Source organism: Myotis lucifugus, unplaced genomic scaffold, assembly GCF_000147115.1.
Source record: "Myotis lucifugus unplaced genomic scaffold, Myoluc2.0 scaffold_144, whole genome shotgun sequence".
Classification (NCBI taxonomy): domain Eukaryota; kingdom Metazoa; phylum Chordata; class Mammalia; order Chiroptera; family Vespertilionidae; genus Myotis; species Myotis lucifugus.
Window position 1 is genome coordinate 627,122 of NW_005871192.1, and position 16,998 is coordinate 644,119.

A 16,998-nucleotide genomic window follows, 5' to 3' on the forward strand; every position below is an offset into this window, starting at 1 on the left:
CATGCCCTGGGGCCTTGGTATGCACCCTGGGATCTGATAACTCTGAGCACACACAAGAGCAAAAGCGGCTTCCTAACTGGTGTTCAGTAGAACTAACAATTCCCTAGGAAAGCTCCTTAACCAGCGGCCTCCTCTCAGAGACGTAAGCACAGTGGCCCAGACTTGAAACGTCATTTCTGTCCATCTCACGGAAAATGCTATGGCTTTTTTAACGTATGGACATTAACACAGACCAAGAGCCCAAAAGACAATGTACAGAAACTTGGGGCCCAGCAGAGGACACCCTAAAATCTGTAGGAAACACGGGTCTGCGCACAATAAAAATTTCTGTGGTTTAAAGATTTAAATTACTCCCATTGAACACAAGGTGATTGAGAACACACCACCACACGATTACGCCCCTGCAAAACATACCTCCTCTTTCATATACATTTTACACCAACCTTTAGAAAGAGAGAGATTTCCCCCCTTGATGTCACATTGAAATATTCCATATGAGTTACCTCCATACATTTCTCATTGTTAAAGTGAAAATCTGCTTTGGCTCTTTGATGGGACGAAGAGAGCGAGTCATACCAGCCCACTGTACACGTGTCCACATTGTTGTTTTAATAAGCATCAACCTTCAAATGCTCATCTGTGTCTGGTTGGCCCATGAAATCCCTGGCTATTCCCAACAAGAGAGGTCTGGCCTGTCGGTCTGACCACTGACTAGTCGAAAATCAAAGTGCCAAGCGCCTCTGGAGCAAATGAAATAAAGTGAAGCGGAACATAAGTCCTTGTTGAAGTCAGTATAAATTAAGCTCATCTAATTTAACATCGTTAATACTCAGAGGATGAAAAGTAACATCTTGTGTCCTATTCCCTCCGCTGCCCCAGGAAAGGGCAGGTTTAGTGGCTGCAGATCCCAGATTTCCAGCTAGTTCCAGGTACCGACTCCTCGACATTGCCTCAGCTCATCACAGCATTTGGATGTCATTACTACACTTGGATGCGGTTAGGGAGACATTTCTGCTTGTTTTTAAAGTGAGAGTAAATAAACAAACAGAAGTGACAGCAATGATCAGCACAATAAAGCAGCAGCAGTAGTCTTCACTCTACAGAAGAATCGGAAGAATGAAGAGTCAGGGGATATCTGAGCAGGAGGTGGTGCCCTCCAATCATTTGGCAGATGTGGATACTGAAAGGGCAGGTGACTTGCCCAATGCTGCACAGCTAGTAGTGACAGAGCTAGGATGGGAAGCCAGGCCTCTGGGCCTCCTAGCCAAGGCCCTAGTTGTCTGTCCATGCTGAAACCGCTCAGCCTCTTCTTACATGGGGAAAAGACTGTTAAATAGAAGGGGTTTGTATCCCTTGCCCAGGCAATTAGGGCTTAGATTCACCCAACAGGAGAGCAGCAAGGTTAGGATGGAGGTGTAAATTTAGGTCGGGCAGAAATAGAAAAGAGGTTTCCAGCATTCCATGCACTGGATCTAGCTCTAGTGGGGCCAGCCCTTGACTTTGTTTCCCTGGCTGCCACTCTCCCGAGTGGAGTGGGGCTCTAAGCAGCGGCCGACTGATCTTCTGGTTCCTTTGGAGAATATGGCCCTAGCAGCCCTCCTCACTTCTGCCTTTGAAAGGGGAAGCCAGGCTCACCATTCAGATCAATGCCTGGAACAACTCTGTGACCGGCAGAAGTGCCACTGTGAGATTGCCCTGATCTGATCTGAGGAGGCCTGTGATCTGTACCCTCTACGTCCCAAAGGAAAGCAGTTAGTTGACTGAGAAACAAGACAAGCAGCATCAACTTGAGTAGCAAATTATTGTTAATTCCTGAAGGCAACACGCGTCTTCTTACAGGATACTGTGCAGAAAGAGAAGAGATACCATTCAGAAACAGCATTCCCTGCATGCCTAGGGTATGACCTTATCTGGTAACATTCTTCATTCCATCAGCCAACTTGCAAGTCTGGCTTTGGTTGCGTAAGCCTGTCCCTTTAAGACCAGAATCATAGATGAGACGGGCTAGCTCCCACAGAGATTTGCTCCAAAGAAGTGTCAGGAGGCAAGTCTCCCAAGACACCATAAAATTGTGTGGACAGAGGCAGTGATCGGATTGACTGACTAAGACTCAGGGTTGGGTAATAATGAGACCCAGGCAGGGCTGAACAATAAAATGCTCTAATTGATTTTATGCATGTGAAATGACACACATACACCCCAGAGCATGCTATAATGAATCTACATGCTGTGTGCATGAGATTTACCGTGGGTCAATTATACCACCCAGATGCTCCATGAGCCAAACCACTGGGTGTGGTATGAGGCCTTGGGACACAGGCTCCAAGGTGGCAGAGACCCTGGAGTCTGTGGTCAGTTCATATTCCCTCCAGGAGAAAGCTGCCATGCGGCACGTGCACATACCGGTCACGCCACGGGACCACTTCAGTGCACGGAGCCTTCTGGGCCCTGAGCATGACCATCGGGCTGGAATTCCAGAGCCCTGGTTTCAATTAAACTTAAGTGGATTTGACTCACAGTTTGAACTGATGCTAATTGGTTTTCAAAACACTGGGTAACAATAAGCATTCTGCTCTTGCCCACGGACGGACGCACCCAGCTCCGAACACACGCTCCAGGGTAGCAGGGCAGGCAACATGCCTGTTACCTTGATGGGCAGGGCTCCAAGCTGCAGGCTTTCAGGAGCTTCGGGGGCCGGCGGCTGGTCACGCACAGGTTCTCATCAGCAGGCTCCCGCGTCTGTTTGTTCAGGCAGCTCACCACAGCCTCCTGGACACCTGTGTACAAATCACACTGTCAGGCCGAGCGGGCGTGTGTGGGTGATGAAGTGTGGACAAGGCAGCCGCTGGGAGGTCCCTGTGATTGGTAGGACTCTCGCCGCATGTCAGAGACAGCAGTTTCAAGCCCGGGACTGCCCATCTCATCTTGTCAAGCATCGCTCGGTCTGGGAGAAAGTACACGTAGGCTCGTGCCTCTGGGAGTGTCCCCCGAGAGGACAGGCTGCTACCAGGATGTTGAAATGCTTTTAAAAAAAAATGCCACCAGGCCCTATAGCTGCCAACGTGGAAACGTGATAATTTAATGCAGACGGAGAGCCGGGTGACAAAAAAAATGGCCCCAAGACCTTCGCACGTTACATTTTAATCAACAGGAGATTGTTGTGTTTGGAAGGGAGGCCCAGAGCCATGTTTTAATATCCAGCAATCTGTAAACTGCTGTTCTCCCGGGGCCTCGCATCCAGGACTCCAGTTTCTGTTGGTTTCTTGTGATTCAGGTTCCTTTCTTTAGTGAGCCAGGGCAGTTCTTTAGAACAAAGAAAGAGAACAAGATGCATAATGACTACACCATGGAAACAGTGTTCCCACTGATGCCTGCATGCCCCTGACGCAGAGCTCGTAAAACAGCAATCTGAGCAGTGATGGGCACAGGTGACTTGGCAGGTCTAAGGTGGCAGGCAGGACCTGTCATGGAGACTTTCATGGAGCAAGGATAAGGGTAAGGTCATTACCTTCCCGGACCAGACTTTTCATTCCGGTGCCCACAGTCATAATAACAGTCCAAACCCACTGGTTGCACATGGTCAGCCAGGTATGAGGCTAAGAGCGTGACATGCACCATTCAATCTTCTCAACGACTCCATGAGGAATGCACTACTTGTATCCCCAGTTTGCAGCTTAGAAAACTAAAGCTTGGAAGGGTCAAAAGACTTGCTAAGGTCACACAGATGACAAACATGAAGCTGTGCCTTCGTATGGGAGCCTTAACGCTGACAGCGTTCACATTTAAAAATACTGAGAGGCTGTTTTATCTGCTGAGATCTTCAGGAATAGCCTAGGCATTTGTCTGGAATCATTTCAGCAGAGTTTAGTTTAAAGAACAGGCGAGACAAAACATTCTCGATAATAAGCTTTCAGTCGTACATAGCTATGTATATAAAGATCTGTATAGCTAAAGATACCTATCTGTAGTTAAATATTTGTATGTAGTTACAGCAGAATATGTGACAATCCATTGAATTAGTGTTATATATAAATACACATATCCAGGGGTGGGCAAAAGTAGGTTTATAGTAACGAGTACACAAAACACTGTTTATTCTTATATTATTATTTATCAATTATTGTATTATTTATTTGTATTACAACTGCAAACATAGTTTTGTCCACCCCTGTATTTCTTAGTTTCTGCATTGCTTTGCAATTAGTCCTTGATGTAGTTCAACTGACTCATCATTTCTTTTTTTTAAAAAACACATATTTTTATTGATTTTTTTAGAGAGAGAGAAAGTGAGAGGGACAGAAAGAGAAATATCAGTGTGAGAGCTTAACATCAATCCGCTGTCTCCTACACACCCCCTACCAGGGAGTGAGCCTGCCACCAGGGCATGTGTCCTGATCAGGAATCGAATGGGCAACGTTTTGGTGCATGGGATGACACCTAACCAACTGAGCCACACCGGCCAGGGCACTGACCATCACTTCTTAGCCCTGTTGTTCCCCTCCTCCTACCTACCCTATATTTCTCCAAGAAGATATCACCCCAACAACAGGCTAATGCTTCCTAGGGTGATGCTATACTGGCTTACGTCACCCAACAAGACCATTAGTCAAACAGTGACATTTTAAAGCCAGAATCAGTATCACCTTTCTTCCTTCCCAGTAAGTCTCATACACCAGACATAAAAAAAACACAACCAGTCACAATATTTACCCTGTGGCCATGAATGTAAATTTTCTTTTTTTCTGAGTTTTTAATAAACTTCGAAATTTAATTTAAACATATCATGGCTAGTTCAGAGTAGAGAATTTGGGAATTGTATGGGACATTCAAGCTACTCCATCGTATTCTGTAATGCTGACTACAGGGTGTTTCTCTTGGTTCCAGCTGGGATGAGCCATTTGAAGTCCATGGAATGATGATATAGCAAAACATTTCACAAGAAATGGTTGATATCACCACTGACCCTTCCCCCTGGGATAGTCTGGCATTATTGAGGTAATGACAGCAAGGCGCCGGATGAGGTTAACAATTCCATACAGAATCCAGAGCTGTGGTTATATTAAGGAACACATTAAGAAGTTAAGTTTTCAATTTATTTAAGAGATACTAAATGTTGTTCTAAAATAAAATATATTTGGGCTTTGTTCAGCTACGAATATGTTATCATTTGCCTTATTTAAAAGTATTTCAGGTGTAGGTGTGTGTGTGTGTGTGGGGTGGTATATGAGTAATGTGACCTGTTTTCACTGTGTGAACTCCTTGTTTATAGAATTTAGGTTCTCCTAAGATTTCAAACAATGGATGTAATAAAGGTTAAGTTTCCACAAGGACATGTGTAGTCTCCTTTCTTGGATTGTGGAACACAAATTTACATTAAACCAATAATCATAGCTCAAGATCAAAATCACCTTTGGGATGGTTAAGAGCTGAGATTAAGCAGCATTTTAGAGTTACTTGATTCTAATCTAGCGTATGATAAAACAATGTACCGCGCCTCCACAACACTAGGAGTTAAAGGTCTATTGCATAGAGGCCAGTTGCCTCCGCATTTTTAGGTGGGGCTCGGGATGGTGGGGGAAAGGAAGGACAGAGCTCTGTCATAAGAAAGGAGTATCTGGGACCAGCCCTGTCATCAACACACAATGAATTTTTGTGGCCTGACGAATGGAATGAAATGCCTCAAGGGCAGGGCATTCTAAGCATAGTGTGCAATTACGGCTAAGGGGAGGAGGGGGAGGGGACGCCTGGAGGGAGGAACATGGAGTGAGGGAGCTGCCTTGGACCTGGGAGTGTGGGAAGTTGGAGGGAGGGAGGAACTGTGAGGACTTCACCTTCAAGTTCACAGTATCCTTGGCCCAGGGGAGTCCGGCCAGGAAGTGAGAAGTTAGCTCATCCAGTTTGTGCTCTTTCCAAACAGGCTAATATATGCACTGAGAAGGACATTCTAAACCAATGCAGAACATATGTATAACTACAGTAGTTTATGATTTTGAGTTTTCCTTTCTTGACAGAAGCAAAAAGAGAGAGGACTCATAAGGAAAAGGGAACAGCGGGTATAAGACGTCTTCATTCTTGTTGAAGTAAATTTCGAGTTTTCCCTCAGCTACGGTTCAATGTTGATTTTTACCATCTAGGAGTTCAATGTCAGAAAGTTGTTCAGGTTCAAATCCTTGACCACACCTAATACCGTTCATAGGGAAATTAAAATAGAACGAGGAATTGATAGTGGGACACAGGACACAGCCACCAACAGGTTAGGCCAGGGGTGGGCAAACTTTTTACTCGAGGGCCACAATGGGTTCTTAAACTGGACCGGAGGGCCGGAACAAAAGCATGGATGGAGTGTTTGTGTGAACTAATATAAATTCAAAGTAAACATCATTACATAAAAGGGTACGGTCTTTTTTTTTTTTTTAGTTTTATTCATTTCAAACGGGCCGGATCCGGCCCGCGGGCCGTAGTTTGCCCACGGCTGGGTTAGGCTCATTTTTAATCTTCCAGAAAATGGAATTTTCACTGTTTCTCTCTCTCAGAATAGCTTAATTATTACATGATATTTGATGACAGCTTGGGGAAACGTAGTCACCCACTACAGCCTAAATTACTAACTAGTTCCTTCTGGTCGCTACCTCTGCTAGGCGAAAGGTTACTTTTGTGTCTATCCAATTTCCTCTCTTGAGATTATAAAAACAATAAAATTAGCCCGACTGGCCTTACAGCCCACAATTGATTTAAAAAAAAAATCTACCTGTCCATCTTGTACGTTTTTGGTTGCCTTCAGCAAGAATGATTAAAAATATATGTAACCTCGTGGGTTATATTTTGGTGAAAGATCAAAGTTGATAATACAATAAAATGTTACTGCCAAACATTGACTTCAAAATGTACCTGTCCCACATAACAAAATAATTTTTTAGTGCATATGGGCATCATATGGGCCCAGATAGCCCAAGCCTATTTTCACCAGTTTGGAGTTTTCAACTCGGACATTTTAGGTGTAAATATAGGACATTGGCACAGGGACATAACTGTAGGTAAGTCGGCACAGTTGTTGACAGTTAAGAACTAAGGCATTTCATTAACTTTGCTGCCTTGGACAGAAAGGATGTACAATTTATGTCATACAAAGACGCTCAGTTCCTACAGGCAGAGATCAACGGCACATCCAACATCCAAGTCTTATTTCTAAATCAGTATCTCCTGAAAACATTTTACATGAAAAACATTCCATATACTCTCTCCACTTTGAATTTTATGCCCTTGGTTGATCCGCAAAATAGTTAGACTCTTAAACATAAAGGTATCCGCTTATTTATATATTCCATTACTGCATCTATTTTTTCCATCTGCTCATCAAGTTCCAGGCATGACTTGTAACTGAGAACCATAACTGAGAGACCAGAAGTAATGTTTTTCAAAGCACGTTTGTTTTAGACTAGAGATAATGATCGTTCAATTCAGGTGATCACGGAAATTGGGGATAAACACACACCATCTGAACTCTTGAGTCATTCCTTATGTTGGAAAGAAGCCATGGTAGCCACTGGCAGGTGGCCTTTCCACATGACCTCGTAGCTCCTGCCCAGGCTCAGAGACCACCAGCTGATTTAACACTTCTCCCTCGTTAAGGACGGAAAGATGTCCTCCGGGTGAGGGAAGAACACCATAAGAACATAGATTAGCTGAGTTCCAAGAAACTCTTCCAGAATCAGATGGAAAAATTTAGGTTTTAAGAGAACAGGGCTCTCCATTAAACTGCTTAAGAATTTCACGGTTTCAAACTGGAAGGCTTAGAAACAAACAAGAATCTCAAGGTCAAAACTATTAAACGCTTATTAAAAAATTGTGTTGGAGAAAATTGATTCTTTGCTAGTACTTGTTCCACTATTCATTCCTTTTCAACTCCATGGGAACAGTTTGGGCACATTTCTCCTTACATTCTCAATAATGACAAAAGATGCCTTGTTTTTCAACTTTCACCTGAGGAGTGAGGATATTTTTTCCATTGATTTTTAGAGAGTGGAAGGAAAAGGGGAAGGGGGAGAGGGAGAGGAAAAGGGAAGGCAGGGGAAAGAGAGAGAGAGAGAGAGAGAGAGAGAGAGAGAGAGAGGAATGAACATGCTCTTGACCAGGAATCGAACCCTCGAAACTCCTGTCCTCGGGTCGACACTCTAACCACTGAGCAATGCAGGCCAGAACAAAACATGCCTAAAAAGAGTTTTCAAAATGTTATGGTTTCTAACGCAGTTTGGGGGAATTATATATATACACACATACATACACACACACACACACACACACACACACCACTCAAGAAACTTTGCTGGGAATGCAGAACACTGATAGCCAGAGAGGGGGATTTGGCAGGAGGTCAGCAGAGTTTCTTCACCCATCAAAATCTCAATGGGAGGCAATGGCAATAGGAATGTAATGTATTTTCTATAATGGTAATTACATTCTATAATGTAATCTCGATGAATTAGCTGTTGATTTAAATGCCTTCCTCTCCCACCACAATCCCATTCAGATTTCACCCGAAGTAAAGAATCACTGAATCTATTTGATCACCATGAAATACACCTAGGAACCAGGTCAGAATACATGGACCATTTAACCCTAGTTCAATCATATTCGTAATGAGAAAGCTTCAGGAATTCTAGGTGCTTAAAGAAGTGTGGTGTGATGCACTCTAGACAGAGAAATAAATAAGTGGCAAGCCCAGTCCCAGCTGTCATGCACTATCAGTGTGATCTTGCACAAGTCACTCGGCTTCTTTGTATCTTCGTTTTCTCATCTGAAAAATGGCGGTGGGGTCAGACTTCAATCTTTCAACTCCCCTCCAGTTACAGGTGACCGCGATGTGAATTGCCCTTTACACACCCTTTCTCTTTGGAAACAGATAGTACTTTGGGAAATCAGCTGAGTAAATCAGAGGCACTAGAAGTTATTCTTGGGAATAACAGGCTGTTCTGTCATCTTGGGTTCTGGTTCATCCCGTGTGCACTGAGGCCGGGGCCTAGATGAGTAAAACTGAAAGTTGGGGGCATTGCTGGGTCCGTGTCAACCACGTTTCTCAGTCAGATCCATCAGGATATTGTGCAAAACACCAGAATGACAATGGAAAGTAAAAGAGTAAGTTGTGTTGGCCACTCCCAGCTGACAATCTCAGAGCTCCTCAAGCCCAGGAGAGACACATCTGGGTTTCATTCAGTTTGCTTTATGTTTAGAAAGGCTCCCCCCGCTCCTCCCCCTGCTTATCATTCCTGGACCCGAGGCAGTCACGTGACACAGTTGCACACAGCGAGAGAGGGTACAGAAAGAGGACAAGAAGATGGTGGGGATCTGAGCCAGAATCTCCCTTCTTACCTCCTCCGCAGGACTCAGAGCACTTGGTGAAGCCCTTATACTCCCAGTCATACAGCTCATCAAAGTCCTGCAGGCCACCGAGGAGGCCATCCGTCTCTCCCGGGTTGGACTCAGGAAGCTCCCCGTTGCATGGTCCCGCATAACAGGCTCGCTGGGATGCCGGCTTGGGGCCTTCACATTCGTCCACAGGCAGGTCGGCCACCGACTGGGAGAAAGACAGGAGCACCTGGCACTTGACTATTCGCACCTGGGTCCCCACACCACAGGTAACCGTGCAGGCCGACCAGGCCTCTGGGACGAACCTGCAGTTGGCAAGCAAACAAGAGGACAGGGTGAGAAGCCCCAGGCAGCAGAGCCTGGGCACCGGGAGGGGATGCGTCCCACCTGCTGCCATGGCCCAGTGCCCTCTCAGGATGTGCTCAGGGCCCTGCCACCCTGTCCTCTGATGGGCGCTTCCGTTTAGTTCATCAGCTCACTTGCCACTGTTTCTGGATTGGTCTCTTCCAGTGTCATATGAACTCCCAGCTGTAAGACATTCCAGCCACAGACCACCTGCTTTCTGCCTGCCTTGCCCCCACAGGGGTCGCGATTCCGAACAGGGAATTGATGGTTTCTTCTCTCTCGCTCTAAATCCCAGCACTTGTGCCTGCTGCAGGATGCTGGCTATTCTTACAGCAGGCTAATTCTGATACTAAAAACTCTAACAAAAGAAGTGCTTGGAGATATTTAAGGAAGTATTTCTCTTAGTCTGGATCTCATATTCTGTAATTTTCTTTGCTTTTCTGCACAATGTGCTTCCCAAGATTTATTTATATGCAGAAAAAGTTTTTTGTTTTCTTTTCGTATTTTGTAAGTTTCCAAGAATGGAGCAGTCTTGTTCCTCACACATTCTTTGAATTAGTCTGGACTACAGTTCTTTTTATATCACAGAGAAAAATCTGTGCTACAAATTTAAGTCCACAGGCATGTGACAGTAAAGAGAGGCTGTGCTTTCATACAAGTGTGTCCTGTACCCCCCAACCCCTGAGAGAGAAGCCACAATAGTCAGGACTCGATTTATCTCTGAGTTTCTCTAGAATGTAGAACAATATCCACATTTTTTTAAAAGTATTTTTTTTCCCCTCCCACTAATCAACAATGGCCATGACTGCAATGACCTTGAGAGGGGCCTAGGGAAAAAAGCCCAGAGGGAACTGCTAACATTTTCAAAAAGTTAGTAAAATAGTCTGGAGAAAGAACTTTGGAATAAACATTTTTTTATTTTTCCACGATCCTACTGCTTTCTCACAGGGAGCTGTGCTGAGGAGGCATGCAAACCTGGCTCCTTAACCTTGACTTTGGCAGAAAAGGAAAGAACTGATAAGAAGGTTCTAGCATTCAATCCTAGCGAGTGCAAATGGTTCATATCTAGTTTAGGGAAATAGAAATTCTCACAGAAAACCAATCCAAGTTTTCAAACTGGAAAGACCGCAACCAGGATGCGTCCTGGGCCTGAGCCTGGGCTGTGCACAGAGCAGGGGGACCTGGCGTGGTGTCTCAGGCATGGAAGGAGTCCCTTTGGGAAGGGCCTGACATTTGTTATCCTTAAGGAGCCACCCCCTTCGGAGAGATTGAAAGTCACATGCAACCTTGTCAGGAAGGTGGATGAGGGAGGAAGGGCCACCCAGAATTATTCCCAAGAAATTCTCCTCACAATGTGACCTCCCTCCCTCTCTTGTTTTTGAATTCTTGACTTCATCTTCTGGCACCTAGAGAAGTTGGGGCAAAACAGTGTCTTAAAAGATTAAAAACTCTTGTGGTCTTTAAATAACGCTATCTATGGGGACTCTTTAGAAAAATAAAACCAAAATCCGCCCTCAAAAATAATCTTAACACTCTTCTTTCACACTCCTATATACCTGCCTGGCTCCTGGAACAAGCATCATGACAAATACACAGACACTGAATATTACACTCCAGGCCGTAGACATAAAGGAAAATGCAAAATACTAAACAATTTCAGATATAGGAAAAATCTGAAAGCAAATGATAAGTCTGCCAACTGGAGCATAATGTGATGAATAATGCTTGTTTAATAATGTGGTGCTGAATTTTGTTTTCAAATACAAAAAGATGACAAGCACACAAGAAGATCGGTACCCTGTTAGCTTTCCCTATGCAATGAGGATTACTATGCTGTCACCTATCACAGCTCTCGTCAGTGACCATTGTGGAAAGACAAGATCAGCTAGCTTTTTCTGTAAAGGGCCAGATAGAGAATATTTTAGATTTTGTGGCCATGTTTGTAGGTCTTTAATGTGGCAACAACTCAACACTGCCAACGTAGTATGAAAGCAGCCCTAGACAACATGCAAACAGATTGGTTCAGCTGTGTTCCAATAAAACTTTATTTACAAAAACTGGGGGTCAGGTGGAAAGGGTAGTGGAAGGGTCTGAATTTGGCCTGTGGTCTGTAGTTTACTAACTCCTGCTACAGAACATTTAGTGAAGATGCCAAACACACTGAGACTGGTAAATAATCTCCAACCTTATTTTAGGTCTTACTTTCTATCCCCCCCACACATATATAAAGCTTGTAAGAATGACAAGTAGCTAAATTGATCCATGTTTTATCTTCCAAAGTGAGTCCCTGATGAATTCTGGGAATATAAACGATGAGCAAACTAAACACTCAGCTCTCTTTGCCTATAATGTGGATCACTTTGCATTTGGTCTCTTTCCAGGACCAAGAAGATACAGGAAAAGCCCAGAGAAGAAAAGGGCATGCTACTGATGCCCCATGAACTCAATGCAAAGGCTGAAACATTTATTTTAAAGCAGCAACGAAATGAAAAATGAAAATAAGTATGCAATGTGCGTGTGTGTATTTTTGACTATCTGAACAGTTAGGGTTAATAGCAAAACCAATAAACATCTATTTTATATCTCCCAAGTGAGAGTCTTATCAAATATCAAATAGCCTTACTGGCTTATCTCCCAACCCACTATCCTAAGGTCTTCATCAAGTTCACACCAATTAAAAACAATTTGGCTTTTAAGTGGTGCTGTCTTCTAGCAGTCATCTTAATTTCTCTAATGCATACACTGTATGATATAATAAATCCTCTCTCGTTGAAGGCAGAAGATTATATTTCAAAAGAAAAATACATAATAGTGCAAATGGCCAAATGAATAATAACTTTTTCATATGAAACTTTCCCCCACACCCCTAGGTCTCTCAACTCTGCATTTACTATCTTGAGTTTTCTGGCCACAAGTGGGAGGAAGCAAGGTCAGTGAGAGGGCAGGCAAGTGAGCTAAGAGGTTTAAATGTCATGTGTGGCTGACTCAATTAGAATAGTACTTGTTGAGTTAGAACCTTGAAAGTGGGATCTTTAAAACGGAGTCAATAGGCATTTAAAAAGTCATTTTGATGTACAAATGTACAATGAAAAAGTTCTTATTATTGAAGTTTAATTTGGGTAATTAAAAAAATCTTTTTGTTAGCAGCAGTATTGTGGGATGAATAAAAAATGGTTGGGTGAGTTTCTTAAAAGATAGGCTTAAAGTTCAGGAAGGACTGATATGATTTCACATTTAATATTGCCATCTCCAGAAAATTAAAAAAAATTCCAGCAAATAAATGATTTCTGCTTCTGTCTAGTCGTCCATTGATTTCCAAGCTTAATTGTTCATTTTATTAACAAAAACCTTAGTCTTTTATTAGTTATTACCATAGTCCTTTTCATGGAATAAAAAAACAGTGATAATGAAACTCACTTGTAAAATCCCAAAGTGGTTTAGTTTATTAGTAGCTATTATGAAGTCAGAGTATGGACTAAAATAATAAAAACAATTGCTTTATTAATTTAGTTAAACAGAACCAACTCACTCTTAGTTAGTCTCATGTCACTGCAAATCTTAGCCAGAGGTAGGCTCTGATTTTAATACACTATTATATAGTCTGTGGTTAAGATATTTAACTTCTTTTTTCCTCTTACTTTCCTCTTGCTTCTCTCCTCCTTTCTCACATATATATTTGTTTAAAAAATCATTGGGATTATTCAAAATAAGAGTAGCTTTAAGGTCTATCATTTTGATGCTGTGACCAGCCTCGCCTTGTGCTCTGGTTTCAAAATGCAAATTGAAGTTTGCAGGAAATCACATTAGGAATATTTAATTTTGGTTTACTTTTCAATCTTACTACATTTGGGTTATAAGTTGACAGGGGTTGTGGATTTTGTTGCCCTTTCTCTGTTGGCAAATGTTTGCATATGAGAGTGGCGGCGACATATCAGAGTGAGGAGAGAGGAGGGAATAAACTGAATAGTGTAGTTAAAAATTATAAGATGCCCTAACAGGTTTGTCTCAGTGGATAGAGCATCAGCCTGGGGACTCAAGGGTCCCAGGTTCGATTCCGGTCAAGGGCAGGTACCTTGGTTGCGGGCACATCCCCAGTAGGGGGTGTGCAGGAGGCAGCTGATTGATGTTTCTCTCTCATCGATGTTTCTAACTCTCTATCCCTCTCTCTTCCTCTCTGTAAAAAATCAATAAAATATATTTAAAAAAATTATAAGACTACTATTTGAAACAATAAACAAGTTATTAAAGTTGCAGGATACAAGATCAATATACAAAATCTGTTGTGTTCTTATATACTAACAAAGAAATACAAGAAAAAGCAATGAAGAAAACAATCCTATTTACAATACAACAAAAAGGATAAAATGCTTAGGAATAAACTTAACAACTGAAGTGAAGGACCTGTACACTGAAAACTATAAGAAATTGAAGAGAATACAAAGAAATGAAAAGATATTCTGTGTTTATGGATTAGAAGAATTAACATTGTTAAAATGTCCATATTACCTAAAGCAATCTACAGATTCAATACAATCCCTGTCAAAATCTAATGGCCTTTGTCACAGAAATAGAAGAAAAGATCCTCAAATTTGTATGGAACCACAAAAGACCCCAGATAGCCAAAGCAATCCTGGGAAAAGAGGACAAAGCCGAAGTGTCACACACCCTGACTTCAAACTACACTACAAGGTGACAATAATCAAAGACATGTGGTATTGGCAGTAAAACAGACACATAGACCAATGGAACCAGAACCGAGAACCTAGAAATAAACCTACACGTATGAGGGCAACTAATTTTCGACAAAGGAGCCAAAAACATATATAATGGAGAAAGGAAAGTTCCTTCAATAAATGCTGTTGGGAACATTGCAAAGCCACATGCGAAAGAATGAAATTAGACTGCTATCTGACACCATACACAAAATTACTCAAAATGGATTAAAGACTTGAATATAAGACCTGAAACAATAAAATACATAGGCAGTAAACTTATGGACCTTTGTTTCTGACAGGTTTTTGTGAACTTGATCTCAAAGGCAAGGGAAGTAAAATAAAGAATGAATAGGACTACATTAAACAAAAACGTTTCTGTACAGCAAAAGAAACCAATAACAAAACGGCAATCAACTGAATGGGAGAAGATATTTACAAATGATACCTCTGATAGGGCTAATATAAAAAATATATATAACCAACTCATACAGCTCAGCAACAAAAAACATATAACCTGATTAAGAAATGGGCAGAGGATTTGAGTGGACACTTTTCCAAGGAAGACAGAAGATGGCCAACAAATATATAAAAAGATGCTTAACATCACTTGTTATAAGGAAAATGCAAATCAAAACGACAATGAGATAGCACCTTGCACTTGACAGAATGGCTATTATCAATTAGACAAGAAATAAGTGCTGGAGAGGATGTGGAGAAAAGGGAACCCATGCACACGGCTGGTGGGAATGTTAATAGGTATAGTCACTATGTAAAACAATATGGATATTCCATACAAAAAATAAAAAATATAAGTACCATATGACCCATCAATCCCTCTTCTGGGTATCTACCTGAATAATTTGAAAATATCTATCTATATATATATCCATATATATATCCCTATATTCATTGCAGCATTATTCACAATAGCCAAAATATGTAAACAATCTAATTGTCCTTTGACGGATGACTAGATAAAGATGTGATATGTATATGATGTAATATTACTCAGCCATAAAAAAGAAACTACTGCTATTTGCCACAACATGGATGGATATTGACAGTATCATACCAAATGAAATAAGTCAGACAGAAAAGGACAAGAATTGTATAATTTCACTCATGTGAGATATAAAGCCCAAATCAACAAATGAACAAGCAAAACAAACTCATGACACAGACAACAGCTGATGGTTACTAGAGGGGAAGGGGAGTGTGTGTGGGCAGGACAAAGAGCATAAAGGGAGTCAAATATATAGTCATAGAAGGAGACTAGATTGCGGGTGGTGAGCACACAATGGAGTATACAGGTTGATATACAGTGGGGCCTTGACTTACAAGTGTCCCAACTAACGAGTTTTTTGAGATACCAGCTGTCTCTCGGCTGATTTTTTGCATTGAGTTGATAGAGTAATTTGAGTTAACGAGCTCCTTAAAGAGCTCGGTCTCAGAACGAATTAAACTTGTAAGTCAAGGCCCCACTGTATTGTGTGATAATGCTTTACAATTGAAATTTATATGTTATTAACCAATGTTACCTCAATAGATTTAATAAAAAAATAAAGAAAAAAATCACTTTAAAATGGACCCAAAAGATTACTGGATATCTTTTTAAGTGGATCGTTCCTAGTTTTTTTTTTTTTTTTTTTCAATCTTTCATTGACTGTGAGTTATTTTATTACTCTACAAATTGCAGAAGACTGATTTTCCCATAGGAATGCAGATTAATTATGTCTAGTGAAATGCAATTGATTGTTGCTCTGTGGATAGGCCCATTTTGTGTCTATTTGTAAATTTATTTCTGTAGTCTTATTTGCCTATATGCATATGGTTCTTTTAAATTTCCTTTGAATTGGTTGTAACATTGATGAGGTAAAGAAAATCTTCAACAGATGTTTATTTTATATTTGCATGAGAATGCTGTCTTTTTCCTCTTTATAAAGATTTATCATTTATCTAGTGGCCACTGAGATATCTAGAAGATAGCATATTGGAAAAATAAAATATTATATAAGTAATTAAGTTGGACATTTGGCCTCACATTAACCAGGAAGTCTTTTATATAAATATGTTATTCGAGGGCAAAAAATCACCATACTGTATTGGTAATGATGTTATTCCATATTGCCTTATCTTATTTTTAATTCAATCTTCCTTTCTTTATTCTTTTTCTTTAATTTTGAAAAGTTTGTCTTCTTATAATTCTGGGAAATCCTTGAGATATTAATGAGTAAAATCTTTAGGAAAAGGTGTAGTTACTTAAAATTAAGTTGGACATTTGGCCTCTGAAATGAAGAGCATTTGGATATAGTAAAACCCATCATACCAAGCCGACCTTAAAATGATTAAAAATATGACAAAAGCATTAAAGTTTTCAGAGAACATTGATCCAAAATAAAAGACCTGAATAAAAATTTAGTTATTTAGTGTCTCTCACTAAAATCTCTCTAAAATAAGAAAACAAACAAAAACCGTTGGAATGCTGGATGGAGTGTTTGTGTGAACTAATATAAATTCAAAGTAAACATCATTACATAAAAGGGTACGGTCTTTTTTTTTATACCAAGCCGACCTT

At 41.2% G+C, this 16,998-nt stretch overlaps 1 protein-coding gene across 1 annotated transcript in view; it reads right to left on the minus strand.

Annotated features, from left to right (window-relative positions):
- The window catches only part of ADAMTSL1 (ADAMTS like 1), an 863,772-nt gene that overhangs the window by 175,102 nt on the left and 671,672 nt on the right, over positions 1-16,998 (minus strand). Inside the window, 2 exon segments of the mRNA XM_014460878.2 lie at positions 2,648-2,777; positions 9,367-9,668. Of these exon segments, the coding sequence (XP_014316364.1) occupies positions 2,648-2,777; positions 9,367-9,668 (432 nt within the window).